We start from the raw sequence: 15,422 nt of genomic DNA on the forward strand, positions 1-15,422 counted from the left end.
TGATATACTCAACTAGCTATATTTAAGGGGGCTTATTAAAAGGACTATTTATAAAGGTTCCCCTTGGGGAATAATGCAGCACGAGGGTTAGACGGGCAGAGTGTCATTTTCCCCCCCAGGTCTGAAGGGACAAGTGAAAGGAGTGGCTGCCAGAGTCCAGAGAGAAAGCCCCCTTATGGGAGCTGTGACCTTCAGTTTTAGACATCACATGTGGTCCTCAGGCTCAAAACCAGGTGGAGAGAATTGCTGAGGGACAAACGGAAGATGTCTACCACATCTAGCACTGTTACAGCTGCAACCATCGCCACAACGTTTGTGTTGTCAGATTTCCAGACTGTTTGGGTCCAAGAAAGGGGGCAACTTTGAAGCCCTCTTTAGCTTTGCTCATGACTTTCTGGGTCCAACAAGGAGCTCTGTTCTGGAACCAGGCACTGGGTACTCACCAGAGAGTAGAAAGCCAGAGAGAGCCTCCCCTTTTTTTATCTCCTCCCCAAGTTCTCGTGGTACTGGAGAAAATGATCATGAAGATCTTGTCTGAACTTATGATACAAACCCAGGACACATCAATAAATCCTCATTCTTTAATGAAACATTTCTTTCTAGACATATGTTAGCTCCTCTCCCCTTTCCCTTGGAAACTGACAACATTTCATGAAATGTACAATTACACAAAATAAAAAATACAATATATTTATAGATAATGCTCTAAACGGTTTTTCTTTTTCTTTTTTCTTTATAAAGAATCCTTCTAGGCATTTGGGATTATTTTTCAGAAGTTCAGTCTACAAAGGAAACTTGAAAAACGTCTGCTGAAGCCAAAGGAACACTTGTTGACACACTGGACAATAACAATACCACGAATTATCTGAGATTTATCAAATAGACCAGATCAATGGCAAACCCCAGTGTGACTTGCTAGTTAACAAGATTTTACAAATGATTTAACCAGGCTGAGCATTTCATGAGTAACAGGAAACTTAACTTTAGCGGAAAATAACAGTGAATCGATGCACAGCCTCATTTTCTGTTTGGAGAAATTCCACAAGCTGAAGTTAATTCCAGATCCTTACCCTGCCCTGGGATCCAGGTTCTAGCGTCTACTAGACCAGATTACACTAGAATTGGACCAGGCTGAAGACCCAGACCCCAAATATTTCATCGGGTCATCAAGATAATTCTCTGAACTGAAGCCAGTCTTCTTGGAGCTCTGTGACAGCCCCAAGGACAAAGCAGGCAGGGGTAATGTCCCCTGGGATATGTGCAGGAAGGTCACTGGGCATTTGGAAGAGCCAAGGCAGGGCCCCGGGTCTTTCTGCTGAGTGGACTTTCTCTCATGAAGCCAGCTGTGCGTTCGTTGAAGAACCTGCACTGTGCGTACGTCCTGTGATTCTGAGTTTCCAAGGGCAGTGGTCTGGCCAGCCCCAGCTGAATCAGAGCTTGTCTTTTCTGGGAATACGTCACTCACAGAAGGCCTAAATAAAGGTTTTCATAAGAGTCCCATTGTTTCAAATTGGCCACAGGTTGATAATTGTTGAAGTTGTGTTTTTGAAAATATTCATACTAGAGAGAGAAAAATAAGTACCATTGTTTCATGAGGGTGGCAAATACTGAGGCAGAGCTGACTCTGTTTCTGACTCCCTCTCACTCTTCCAGGGAATTCATTAATCTTATTCAGACTTCTAAAGGCTGAAACTACAAATTTTCATGTTCTTGGAGAGAGACCCTTACCAGTCACCTTATGCATCCTGATTTCAGTTTCAACTCTGAAGATCAGATGGGGCAAAATAAAAGCCACCAAAACACAAAAATCAGAGAAATGGAATCCACCCTATGAGGCAGGTAAGGCCTGAACCAGTGACAAGCTGCTCTATGTGCTGAATCAAAGATCCCCCGGAAACAGGGGCTGTGATAGATCACAATATAAGAATGTAGGCTGGACCTCCATTCGGGGCCAAGAAAGGCCAAGAGAGAGCTTGGTGAAAGAAGATCCATAAAACACAGCACAAGTCCAGAAGGGCCTACTCGGTCAAATCAGTGGGTCAGTATTTATCACACTGCATTGATTAAGGCTCTGACAGTTGATCCTTTACATTCATACATATATACAGACATATATTATTATTAATAATACTTTGTTTTTTTGCTGTTTTAAGGAAAAAATAGTCCCATGCATTTCTTCTACCTTTCTTTGTACTCTTCTTTTTTCATCTTTTTTTTTTTAAACTCCCAGCAATCATTTTAATTAGACATAGTCCTCTGGGAGTATATTCTGATCTTTAAAAAATACCACCTTTAATCTTTTACAAATACTTTGTTTCAAATGAGGTTGATTCATCCCAAAGGAATTCTGGTGCTTGGGAGTGATCTCGGCTCTCACCAAAAACCCTCTCGTGCGCTGTCCTGTGTTCGATACCAACCACACGGGACTTACGGTCATGTAAACATTATTTAAAAATTATTCCAACATAAATACTCTTTTAAAGCTAACATACCACAGCTTTTAGCTCATAATGCCCATAGATGCCTTAATGAAATGCCATTCAAAACCACCTCACTGTTTAAAGTACGCCTGGAGGTTTCAAAATTATGTAAACAACATCCTCTACACTTCTCTAGGACAAGTGCCAAGTGTGGTGAATTCTGATCGCAGGTTGGTGACTGAGTGCTAGTCTGAGCAACGTCATCCATGCACTCTTGAACCCGACCGGTTTCAGGAAGTCAGTCACAGCAGACTTGTTCCACAAGGTGTTGATTCTTACATAACTTATAATTAACCAGTTTTCAATGATGTTAACCCCACGAGGGACCTGAATGGTCCCTCATAAGATGTCTTTGCACGTCTTGCAAATGCAGTTTGAGTTGGTTGTCAAGAGTCAAGGTCAACCACAGCAAGTGCCTCCAAAGCTGGAGGAATAGATGTTCTCAGCCCATGGAATCCCAAGGCCAGGAGGAATCTTCTCCAAGTCAGCGAGGGCAGGAGGACAAGTCAGGATGTCTTCTTCTTGGCAGATTAGGGACTCTCACCAGCAAATGTTCTGCTGAAGTTACAGCCGATGCCTTAGTCCTTTAATGCAGTTAGGGATGGGGGAGCCCAACGTGGGCAGGGAAAGCCGATGACGCAGAGGAAAGGCTGGAGGTCTCCTTGCTACGTGACAGGGATCCTCACACACCAGCTCCCTCCGTGCACTGCTTACTGTGATGCCTTTTCTAGTCCTGACGCCCATATTCTCAGGTTTCATGGGTGACGTGTCCCTGGCAGAGACATAGCAAAAGTCTCCAGCCAAAGCTGTGAGGAGCACATGCGCTATGGCCAGGCTTTTATCCTCATTGCGCGGTGTAGACAGAAGATGATCCGAGTCTCCAGGACACGGTCACACTGCCTGACACCTATGGAAGCACGTCCAGAAATAGAGGAAGGACCCACCCAAGAGTGGGCTTTTGCCTCATAGGAGCAAGGGACAAGGAGAGTGAACAGGCAGGGACGTCAAATCTGAATCTTTAAAACTCCATGATTGATAACATTGCAGCTGGAATCAAAGGAACATCTTCTCTCCTTGTTTTGGCTGAACTTCGTCAGATACACACACCTCCAAGGCTAGATTTTGAGTTCTTGTTTGAGAATAATACTGCACACTGCTTTAAGGAAATTCACAAGGTGCCACTGTTATAACAAAAACATTCTCATTTCCTGTTTTCCAAGAACAACATTATTTCTTCATGTGCAGGGCATCCTGGAACTTGGTGCTCGTGTACTGGGCCTGAAAGCCCTTCTTGTTGATGGTGTCATCCGTGTGGAATCGAATCATCAGAGAATCCCCTGCAGAATAGATTTCTTCCAATGGCTGAGGGGAGGGGAAAGGAAAACCAGAGGGACTTTAAGCCAGTTGGCTGTGGTTGGAGTTTAAAATAAGGAGAATGAGACAGAACTTTACACAAAGACGCAGGATGGTTGATGATGCCGCGAGGCATCCCTGGCACCAGAGGCTCTGAAGGGCAACAAAACAAGCTCTTTTTCAAAGGAAAGCTTTTCAAATTCTGCTCCAGAGAGCACCCCCCGCTCCCTGCCCCAGCCCTGCTTTTCCAAAGGCAATCTGAAATGCATGGCTCATATAGAATCTGTTATTTATTAAGGGCATAGATTAATTAAGTGCACTTCTCTAAGCACTTTCTGATCTCATCTCATGTAAACTTTACAACAACTTTGTAAGGCAGGTTCTATCTCTATTCTATACTTGAGACTGAGATGAGACTCAAGTTCACACACCTAGATAGGCTGCAAGCTCAGGTTTTTCTCACTGTAAAGTGTGTACCATGAATCACCCAGCTCTAGGGTCACCACTGTGATGTGTCTTCCAGGAGACCTAAGACAAAGACCATTGTTGAGGTCTATGTCCTGTCCAAGGACAAAACATGGGATGGAGCCACTACATTTGTCAGAAAGGTTTTGCCAGGTGGTGGATGAAGGGGAGCCAGGTTCTGAGGCTGCTGTCTGACAGATTCTAACGGAACCAAACTGGGCTTCCCGTACATTTCACTGCTCAGGACCCTCCAAGGTTTTCCTCTGCATGTGGACCCCACAGTTTGAAAGACTTTAGCTCTCAAAGGTACTGCATCAGCTAAGTCACACTTCGGCATCCTTTCTTCTTTGGAGGGTGAGAGAAGATGAAGGGAAATTATTCAAAGACTCATGCAAATGCCAGTTTGAGGTTCTGTTTAGCATAAGCACTAATGACTCCAAAATGATTTAATGTAAGTCCAGCCAGTTGCAAAGAAGCTTGAGTGATCAGCCCTGGAGGTGGACAGTGCCCAGCATGGTACAGCCAGAGAGGGCCCAGGACACTGAACTGGCTGGTCCACACACTTTCACTGAGCACCAACTACATGCCAGGCCCTATTTCAGGTGCTGGGGAAATAGTGATCAAAACAGGCCTGCCCTGTCCTGAGGAGGTGGCCCAGGAAAGAGGTGATAATGAGAAAAATGATCATGACCTTGAGCATAACTAATATGTTTGGAGTAAAAGAGTGATTCATGATTTTCACAGGCATTTGGTTTTATTGGGAGAGAGAATTGTGAATATGTGGAATATGCAAAAGTATAATAAAAAAACATTTTAAAGCCTGAAGGCTAAAGAAAACTGGGTGTGGGGGGGTAGGGGGGCGGGGAGAGACAAACCCTTTGCAAAACTAGGCAGTCCTAAAAAGGATTTGCTCTTACCTAGCTGACCTCGGTATGAGGTCCCCCGTACCTCCCAACCTCCTCTGCGACTACCCTCCAGTTTCCCTCTGTGCGCCAGCAGAGCGGGCCTCCTGGCTGGTGTTATAAAGCAGCAGGGACCCTGACGCCCGTGTGTCTGAACCGACAGCTCCGCGGCCCGCCTCCCCCGCATCCCCGGGACTCACCCCGGAGCCGCAGAAGCGGCCGAGCCTGGGCGCCGTGCTGTCGTAGCCGTCGTACGCTTCCATGTAGTCGTAGCCACAGTCGGCCTCCTCCTCGACCTCAAAGGTCCGGAATATCAACTCCACGCCGTAGCCGTCCTCCGCCGCGATCACCCAGTCGCAGCGGGCCTGGCTCGGGTAATTGTTGTCCCCAAACTGGGCATGGGAATAGAGCTCTTTGGTCTGCACTTCGGCCTTCAGCCTGCCCCCGCACTCTAGAGCGGAGAGAGAAGCGCGATGCCCCCTCCGCAGAGAGAGCGCACGCTCTGCATCCCCTCTTCCCGGCCCCCAGTTTCTCTTCACACCCTCCGTACAGGCCAGTTTTCTCCACAAAGCCTGGTGTGTGCCCTGTGCGAAGGGTCGGGAAAGTTTCGTCAGCCCATTTTACAGAGGAGTAAAAGAGATCCAGGAGTTTCAGGGCTCACTGGGGAGCCCAAATTGACCCTTACGTAAAAACCAAGGTCCTATGTTCCCAGATTGGGCCATAAGGAGGCCTCGGGGAATACCGGGGCATGCTACTGACAAAAGCCTTTTCCTCTCTCCAGTTATGGAGACCTGGGGCCAATGGATGATTTGCCCGCCTGGTCGCTGGGATGTGGGATGGATCATTACCACTTTACTGCGTGGAAGCGTTAGAAGCATCTGAAAAGGGCTCACACTTGCCCGGCCGACTTACTGTAATTCGTTATTTTGCCAGCAGAGGGCACCAAAAGCACATCAAAACTGCTGGTGAGCGCTCAAACCTGAAACCTCAGAATAGACCTGGCTGGAGCCTGCATTTGAGAGCCTAACTATAGGCCAGCTTTGAAACCCCTGTGAGTGTTACAGGCGAGCTGCGCCTTGTACTTTGGACTTGTATTCTGTAGCCTTGGCTTCTGCGTTTTTTCACTGGGACGGTAACTCTGGTTGGCCTGAGTCCCATCCTACCATGTGTCTAGGCTGCTAGAGACCACATAATAAAAATGTGTAAATGAGAGGGATGGGAAATTAGAAAGCAACAGAAATTCTGAAGGCAAATTCCTCCACAGCAGGTCCTCAATGTATTCCATGCCTCCTCCCGCTGGCGTGGCTTCCACACTATCTGGTAACATTCCCCAGCCCAGCTGGAGCTCCATGTCCAGCCTGGCCCCAGTCCTGTCCGACTGCCAACTCTTAATCCCATGTGTGCTCTAGCTTAGAATTTCTTCCAGGTCTGAGCTGTCTTTGGGAAATTTCAAATTCTTGAGACGTGGCTGGCAAGGAAATGGGCACTTAGCAGAGCAGGATGCCTTCCATCCATCCTGCCAGATCCCCTCTCCATTCTTCCCCACCTGCTCTGGGCCCCTGGAGGCAGACCTCTGGGTCTACATGGATGAGCCCTTTGCCTTCATGATCCAGCCACAGGGAACACCAGCAGATCACAGGAGGGAGGAGAGAGGTCAGGTCATTAGTCCCAGGCCCCCTCCTTGCCTGGTCCTCGCTCCTGTTGGGGGGCCCTCTGTTTGCTCCCCTCTATCTCTAGGCTCCAGGAACCGTTCCCTCCTCTGGTATCCAGGCCAGGGGTAGTAACAGCCTTGCAACCTAGCCCTGGTTGCTGCACTGTCCCCATGGTGTCCTCACACCCTGCCCACCCCTCTGTAAACAGTCCCTTATTAAACTCTCCTCAATTAACGATTCTACCTGAGTGTGCCCCCATTGCCTGAAGGACCCTGACCTACCCTGAGCACCCACACTCAGTCCGCAGGGACAAGAGGGTGAAGTCACTAGTTAGTGGCTTTTAAACTTCACCGGGGAAGTGACAACGCAGCCGTGAACGGTGGGGAGTTTTCTCCCAGGCAAGGGCCAGCCAGACGGAGAAGGTGCTGGCTGTCATTTTGTCTCAACTGATTCATGTTTTCTGGTTCTGGGAAAAAATTGGGAGGAGGGGCTGTTAAAGGGATCAGAAAACCTCACAGTGATCATCATCATGATCTCAGACTCTGAGTGGGCTGCACAGTCACCGCTTTGCCAGAGGGCCAGGATCAGAGAGTCAAAGTTGCTTCAAGGGTTCTAGTCCCAGGTTGTATCCTTTAAATGGCTAAAGAGCAGAGCCAGTGTTCTTACTGACTTTCTTCCGTTTAACACAGTAAATAATGTAAGTTATATGCATAAACATTTTCCTCCAAAGGGCTGAATAAAGTTATTTATTTCAAGTGAGGAAAAATAATGGGGAACAAAAACACTTTTCGTTTTCTGGAACTGGTCCTTGGAGCGTACAAAGGGCTACTCTCCACCACTCAGCACCCAGACTCAGGGTTTCACAGACCAGCAAAATTACAAGTAAAATTTTAAAGGCGGGGTGGGGGGCGGTGGGAGGAAGAAAGAAAGGGAGGAAAGGAACGTGGCGCCGACAAAGGGTTGCCCCTTTCAAAGGTTGTCAATGAAGGACATTAAAAGAAAACAACCCTACACCTATGGTTGCCCATGTTTCATTTTAAAAGGGACATGTTATCATACACTGCTCATCCCCCAGAGTCAGAATTAAAGGTGGTCCTTCCCCTGCCTTGATCACCCATCTATCTCCAGTCCACGTGGGGATCAGCTGAAGGCCGGGCTCCCAGCCCACGCACCTGTGCTGTGCATGGCTTGGAATCCTCTCCTCTGCACCGAGGCGTCCGAATAAAAGCGGAGAAACAGGCTGCTGCCCGAAGCCACCACGGGGTCTGGCTTCTTGCTGCCGCAGAAACGGCCAAGGACCGGGGCCAGGCTGTCGGGCCCATCGTGCAGCTCCAGGTGGTCATAGGCACATTCCTCGTGCTGCTCGATCTCAAACTCGTTAAACGTCTAGGGATGGAAGAGCAGAAAGTGAGGCAAGGTCACTTCAGCTGGGGCGGGCCCCCCTCTCCCGCGGTGGGAAAGGAAGGGGCACAAGGACACGCATCTGCCCAGCCAGCTGTGCAGGTGGCATGGAGCCCGTGATGATGGTGGCCACATCTGTTGAGCAGGTCTCCAGCTGGCCCCTCTCTTAGTCCCCAGAACAACCCTATGAGCTATTGCTACCACGACCACTTTGCGGATAAGATGGCTGGGGTCAGAGCGTTTCAGTGCTTGCTGGTGTCTGTGCTCCTCTGGCACATCCTGTAGCTTCTCCCTCAACGATGAGAGCAGCAGGGACCAAGGTGTTCACTCTGAGCCAGGGACTGTTTTAAATGCTTTGTAAGTAGTCATCCTCACGACCCTGTGAGGTGTCCACCATGAGAACCTCCACCTTACAGATGAGGAAACTGAGGCACGGGGCTGTCGGATAACTTGCCCAAGGTCACCCACTGGCAGAGTTGGGCCATGACCAGGAGGTCAAGGAGCCCTTGCACTTAACCTCTGCACTGCACCGTGTGAATGAGGCTTCATGAAGTGCGGGCTACTCCACGTCATTGTTCTGAGAGTGGCTGGCCAGAGTTGAATATATTTTTCCATGCAGAGCCCTGCATTTTCTCACTCAATTCTGATAATACTGTAAGGGAAGAGCTACTATTATCCCCAGTGTGCAGAAGGGGAAACTGGATCTTAGGAAAGTTAAGTGGCTTGCCCACATTCAAACAGCTAGAGAAGGATGGAGCTGAACTGGACCCCCAGCCAGCCTGACTCCAGGCCACACTCCTAACCATCACCAGGCTATACTGCCTCTCTCCTCTCTGTCCCCGCAAGACCGTCCCCTGAAGCAGGCCAGGGCAACCCCATAATTCCAGGCTGTAAACCAGGCTCTGCAGCCCCAAATGTAGGGCCTCTCAGGCGCTGGGACTGGCCGATGGCCTGCCCATGGCTACAAGGGGGATGGGACAAGGTGAGAGGGGAGAGTTTAACTGAAGACCTGGACCAAATGACAGAGAGGGAGAGAGAACATTAGCTGGGGGTTGGAAGGGATCGCAATTCACAAGAAGGGGCCCGGGGTGACAGAGCAGAGATGGAGGTAGAGAGGGAGAAATAGAGGGGCCATTGGCTTTTGTAAGAATGACACACACATCTTGTGTTTGAGCTTTGAAATGGGCAAAGCTCTTCACACTTATAGGAAGGGAGGTGGGGCCAGAGAGTTGGGGTAGGGATGGTGGCCAGGAGTAGGAAGGGGGTGCTGGTGGGACCAGGGTGAGCAATGCAATGGGAGGGTGACGGTGGGCCAGGGAGACGGGGCGCTCCCCAAAAGTCCATAGGACACCCTGTGGCTATCCCTGTGCAGTCAAACACTAGCTTCCTGGTAAGTATTCAGCCCACACTCTGGTAGCAAAAAGGTAGAGCATGATCAGTATACCCACCATCCACTTCCCAAGGAAGTATTTAAGAACTAGCGCATATGTATGTGCCTCAGATAAATTGGAGATCTGGGTTCACTCTGGCCACTGTGATCGGTTGCTTTATTTCCTCAGTACTGTAGAGAACAGGGAAAGACGTTTGGGGCAGTTACTAAAATCTTGTGGCCCTTCCAGGGAAGCGCCGCTACCAGTCGTGCAAATTGTGCGTTCCCAACCCCAGGGCGCGCCATTCCCCCGCTGTCTTCAGAGATTTGTGTTGCCATGGCGATCGTCTTCCGGCAGACGGCAGCCTTTCTCTAACGCACTTGCTTTAATTCACCCTCGCCCAGATTCAAGGCTGTTCTGACTGACCCAAGAAAGCAGCCGAAAGCATTTCCTACGCGGACAGCCATGCATATGAGGTGCCCACGTGGGCACCCGTGGTCAGGGGCCCTGCCTTCACCCCTCGATGCCCCAGGCCTGCACCCGTGCCCAGCCTGGGCGCCCATTCATCCACCTGTCCTCCTCACCGCTCTCGCCAGTAAAGACCCACGCAAGTCCCTGGGTGATCATCTATTTATCATCACCTTCTCCTTTGTTCTCTCCCCTTCTCCCTGCATTATTGGTCCATAATGCAGGGGGACATCCATATACATTCTGAAGAGCTTAGCTATCTCCAGAGTTAGAATGACCCATTTAAAAACTGTTTGTCTGCTGGAATACAACAACTTCTCCGGAAGGCAAGAGGGTTTGTTTTACACTCCGCGATCTGGGAGTCCCTGGTGGCTGAGAAACAAGACTTGTAGGAAAAACTCATTTCTCTTTTGAAATAACCGAGCATGGTGTGCAGACCACCACAATCATATGCGTGGATGCGACTTCAAAGAAAGGCTTGGAAGATATACATTTTTAATTCAAGAGAGAATTAGCATACATAACTTAACCTCCTATCGTTAACTGGAAAAAATGTAAGTTGTAGAAGACTATGAATAATAGAACCCATTTGAGAAACGTGAGCAAGAAAAAGGATACGTATTTGTTCCTGTGCGTACACACACAGAAATTTCTGGAAGAATTCACAAGAAAATGTTCAGAGAAGTCATTCCTAGAGTGAGCATGAGGATCTGGAAACTTGATTTCCACTTTTCGACCCTCTGACTGACTACATTTTTTTTTTAACCTTGAGAATGCTTTGTTCTTGTTTTTGTTTTTTTGTAAAATATTGTAACTGCAAACTATTGAATCTCAAACAGCGCTTGAAATCTGTGTGATGGGTGCCAGGTCATACTGACACCACTGTGAACAGGTGCTATTTACAGAGCTTTTCTCACCCACCACCCTGGGCGGAGGGCTTCAGGTGCCTCCTCTCTTAATCTGCACAGCAGCCCGGAGAGGTAGGTTTCATTAGCAGCCCCATATTCCAGATAACAAAACTGAGTCCTGGAAATGTTGAGTAACCTCCCCAAGTTTCAGAGCTGGGAAGAGGCCGAGCAGAGACTCAGACCCGTGTCAGCCTGATACCGAAGTCCGTGTTGTCCATCAACTTTGAAAATAACTCACAAGTTTCACCCTGTGGCCCGCGGTTGAAGAGATGTTCCAGGTACAGTCCCTCCGGCTCGGGTATTTGTCAGGCCAGTTGGGGCTCACCAGGGTCCCCTCTGCACTGCTGATCTTGTGCACACAGCCAGCTGGGGGGGACGGGGGGGGACACAGAAGAGAGAGAGAGGTAATTCATTTGTGGGTCTCTTCCCTGACCTCTTGTCACATGGTCATAATATGTGAGGGCAGGGTTTGGCCTCAATAAAGGGTCTCCCAGCTCAGAGATCTGCTGATTTATTTGGCTTTGCTGCCTTCCTGGAGCCAGGTCACCTTTCTTACTACTGCTATTCTAATTGTGATTGTCACTGGAAATATGGTAGAGTTAGTGGTTGAGACCACAGGCCCTGGGGTCAGATGGGCCTCGGTTCAAGTCCTGGTGCCACCACCTACAAGCTCTGGGACTCTGAGCCTTGGTGTCCTTATTGGTAAAAGGGGTGCCAACATTGTAGCAGGGATGCATGGATTAAATGAGATAATGCGTGTGAAATGTTCAGTAAGTGCTAACAAAGATCTCCATCACTATGCCTTCTTTGAGTTTCCAAAGCAATTTCAAATGGAGGCTACAGATGTTGGCCTGGTAACCATGCTATTTGCAAAGAGCGGTCCCACGACTTGCTTTTGGCCAATAGCTAGAATTTGTCTCTATCTGTGTCGAGCACTGCACTAAGCCCTTTGATTGCATCCTTTCATTTAATCCTTCCCACCTTCTAATTGAGAAAATAAGCTGAGAGACGGCAAGTGACCTGTTGGCCGGGGGCAGAGCCAGGCCTGCCTTTGCTCTTGCTGATTAGGGGATAGAGGGCGCTGAGGAGGCACCACTGCTGTCTCTGCCCTGTGGCTTCAGGCTGAGGCAGCTGGAGGTTGAGGGTGGGTAAGAGGGAGGGGCGGCTGCACGGAGGTTCCCCCTCATTGCTGCCTCTGCTCCGCAGCCCCACAGAGAACGGGCGCCAACAGGGGCAGCGGCTCAGACGTGGGATGTTCGCTGCCACACTCCCTGCCACCCTGGGGGAACGCATACAGTTCACCTGATGGGACCTTAGTGGAGTTATATCCCTCCTGCCACACCCCCCCAACCCACGCCACAGGGGCTAAACAAAGTTTTTTTTAAGTTCCAGAATGACAGTTCCTTCCAAGTTCTTCCAATCCACCTCTCAACCCAACCTGTGACCTCCTATGTCCAGGTCACAGCGTTGGGCTCGAGGGTGGGCTTCTGAAGATGTCTAAGTTCATTCTTTAACCTTCCAGGGAGGCCCTGACCAGTCTCTGTGGCGCCCCAGCCAGTATCTCCTAATTCTGAAATGTTTATCCCAGAACAGGGGTATGAGGTCTTCACATCTTCCCTCACCCTGATGTGCATGCGGGGCTCTGTGGTGGGGACAAGGCCTGGAGGCCTGTGTGTTCATCGAGATGCTCAAACTCCCTTTGCAGGATGGGGTAAGAACATGGGAAGGCCTTTCCCAGAGTGACTGGACACTAAAAGCCGTCTGGACTCCCAGTAGTGAATGGAGCAGGGAGCAAAGTCTTCCCCAAATTCTATTTTACTATTAGACCTGCAAATGGTAAATATGATTATGACATAGATGGCTGATATCTATCAACATTTCAAGCGCTTAATATGTGTCAGCCTGTCTGAAATACTTTCTAAGCATGCTCTCATTTAACCCTCACAAAAACTTTAAGAAGGAGGTATGTTTAGTCCATTTGAAACAGAAGAGGACACTGAAGCTCAGAGAGGTTAACTGAGTCTCCCAAGGTCGCACAGCTAGTAAGTAGCAGAGCCAAGATTTAAACCTAGGTGGTCTGATTCTGGAGCCTGGCGTTTAACCACTTTGCAATAATAACTGTAGGAGAGCCCTCAAGGGCCCCTACAAGCTTCCTGAAGGAGTGACTGCCCTGGCAAAAATCACTCTTGAGCAGGAAGGTGGGAGGAGGGAAGGCAGAACCTGAGCCTCAGTTTGGGGCTTGCTAGACCTGGAAGAAGCGCCCCTCGCTCTCACTCTTACGCATGTGCACACTCGGGCAGCCAAGGTGAGCCTCCCTGCGCCCTCCACCCCGGCCACGCTCCAGCCTCACCCTCTTTGCAGTCCTGCCGGTTCTCATGGAGCCGGTAGCCGTTCCTGCACCTGCACAGGTAGCTGCCGAAGGTGTTGACACATTCGTGCTGGCACCCGCCGTTGTCCTTGGCGCACTCGTCCTTGTCTGCGGAGATCAACGGACTCTCCTAAGAGGAACCACCAACTTGGGAGCGTCCTTCACAGCCCAGAACCCAGCTCCAAAGGAGTCTCCACCAGGGAGCCTCCCTGATTGTCCCAACTCTGATTATCCTTCCATGGGGCCGAGGGTGGGGCAGCATTCCTTGGATACTACCTGGCCCTGGTACATGTTGAGTTCCCCATGCTCCTAAAGCACTTTAATGTATATATAGATTCTCCCCTCCTGCTCCCCACCCAAACCAAGGAGCTCCTTAAAGGATAGGCTAGTATTAATAATAATATTAACAATAATAAAAATAACCACCGTGCACTGAGTATTTACCCTGTGATGGACACTAATCACTCTATTATACCCTCTATATTACCTAAGTTGATTCGCACACAACCTTAGGAGGGAGGTGCCTATGCCCCCATTTTACAGGTAGGAAAACTGAGGCTGAGAACGTTAACGTGCCCAAGGTTACTCAGTGAGCAAGCAGTCTGTGTGACCAGAGGCCTGGGCTGCTACTCCACGGCCCCACATCTCCTCCTGCCTGTGGAGCAGGTAAGCGCGCGAGCCTCGGGCCAGGCGGCCCAGTGCCAGCCCTGCTCCTCCACTTCCAACTGTTGTGACCTTGGGGAGCCCTTGACTTCTGTACCTCAGCTGCCTTACCTGTAAAGTGGAGTCACTTATGGTGTCCTTACCTCACAGGATTGTTGAGAGGAGGAAACGAATTAGTACAGGGAAAGCACTCAGAACAGCGTCCAGCCCTGAGTCAGTGTTAGTTTTTATTTATTATTACGGATGGACTCAGATGTTAGCTGTTGTTGTCGTTACGGATCTTGTAGCTCAAGCCAGCACAGTATGCAGCCCTCTCCTAAGCCAGCTTCCTTCCCTGTTAACCGAGGACCAACCTCCATCCCCGGCCCTCCCGCCACGATAACTTCAAGGGTCAGGGACATCTCCCTCCTCTCTGTACCCTCTGCCCACTGTGGGTAATGTGTCACTGAACACTTGGTGCTTTAGTTTTGCCCTCTGATTCTATGAGGACAACTAAGAATCCTTAAAGAGCCCGTAAAAAATAAAGAGATGAAGACCACCCAACACTTCAGCGCTGGAACCACGGGCTAGAAAGAGGCAAGGAAGGCTCCTCCCCAAGCCCTCTGGGAGAGTACAGCCCTGCCCACACCTCGGTTCCAGGCCTCTGGCCTCCAGAGCTGTGAGAGACAACATTTTTTGTTGTTTTGAGCCACCTGGTTTGTGGTCACTTGTTTTGGTAGCCCTGCAATAACATAGCCACCACGCTATAAAACCAGGACCGAGGCAGAGGCACTGTGAGGGCCGGGGCAGCGGGCAGAGAGGGGCGGGAGGGTGCCCCAAGGCTGGAAGCCCGCAAAGCCGTGTTGCCCTCAGCCTGTGGTCTTGCCCCCAAACCTGCACACCTGAGAAGAAGTGAGCCCTGAAGCCGCGTTTGGAGACCGTGTTGTCGGACTTGAACTCCACGCGCATGTTGTTACTCTGCGAGGTGATGACTTCGGGCGTCTCAGAGCCACAGAACTTGCCATGCAGCCCGGCGTCAGGGGACAGGCCGCTGCGCACCTCCACGAAGTCGTACTTACACACCTGCAAGGGGGAGCCATGGGGAGCCGCCCGGTGCCCTCAAGTCCCGCCGCAGACTCTGGCGCATGGCAGGGCTGCCTTCCTGAGAGCTGCACCCTGCCAGGTGGGCAGTCGAGCTCTTTCAGGCCCAGTGGGAGGGTCCTCTCGACTCTTACTGGGCTCCCTCCAGCCCAAGGTGCAGACAGGGGGCACTCCTGACTAGCTGTCCAGCTGTAGGGCTCTGCCTGAGCCTCGGCTGGATGCCTTGATTACCCCGTGACCACCGCCCAAGGGAGGGAATGGGGTGTTTATGCCACCCTGGTCGCCAGCTGCATCTCACCGCCTCCATTCCTC

At 50.1% G+C, this 15,422-nt stretch overlaps 1 protein-coding gene across 1 annotated transcript in view; it reads right to left on the reverse strand.

Annotated features, from left to right (window-relative positions):
• Window positions 1–3,707: 3,707 nt before the first annotated feature.
• The window catches only part of TLL2 (tolloid like 2), a 129,052-nt gene continuing 117,337 nt past the window's right edge, over window positions 3,708–15,422 (reverse strand). The window contains exons 16-21 of the mRNA XM_029245818.1: window positions 14,912–15,092; window positions 13,350–13,475; window positions 11,238–11,365; window positions 8,025–8,238; window positions 5,401–5,651; window positions 3,708–3,842 (exon numbers count right to left, since the gene is read on the reverse strand). Of these exons, the coding sequence (XP_029101651.1) occupies window positions 3,708–3,842; window positions 5,401–5,651; window positions 8,025–8,238; window positions 11,238–11,365; window positions 13,350–13,475; window positions 14,912–15,092 (1,035 nt within the window). The remainder of the gene's footprint in view (window positions 3,843–5,400; window positions 5,652–8,024; window positions 8,239–11,237; window positions 11,366–13,349; window positions 13,476–14,911; window positions 15,093–15,422) is intronic.

Source organism: Monodon monoceros, unplaced genomic scaffold (genome assembly GCF_005190385.1).
Source record: "Monodon monoceros isolate NGI ecotype Baffin Bay Population unplaced genomic scaffold, NGI_Narwhal_1 Super_Scaffold_4, whole genome shotgun sequence".
Taxonomy (NCBI): Eukaryota; Metazoa; Chordata; class Mammalia; order Artiodactyla; family Monodontidae; genus Monodon; species Monodon monoceros.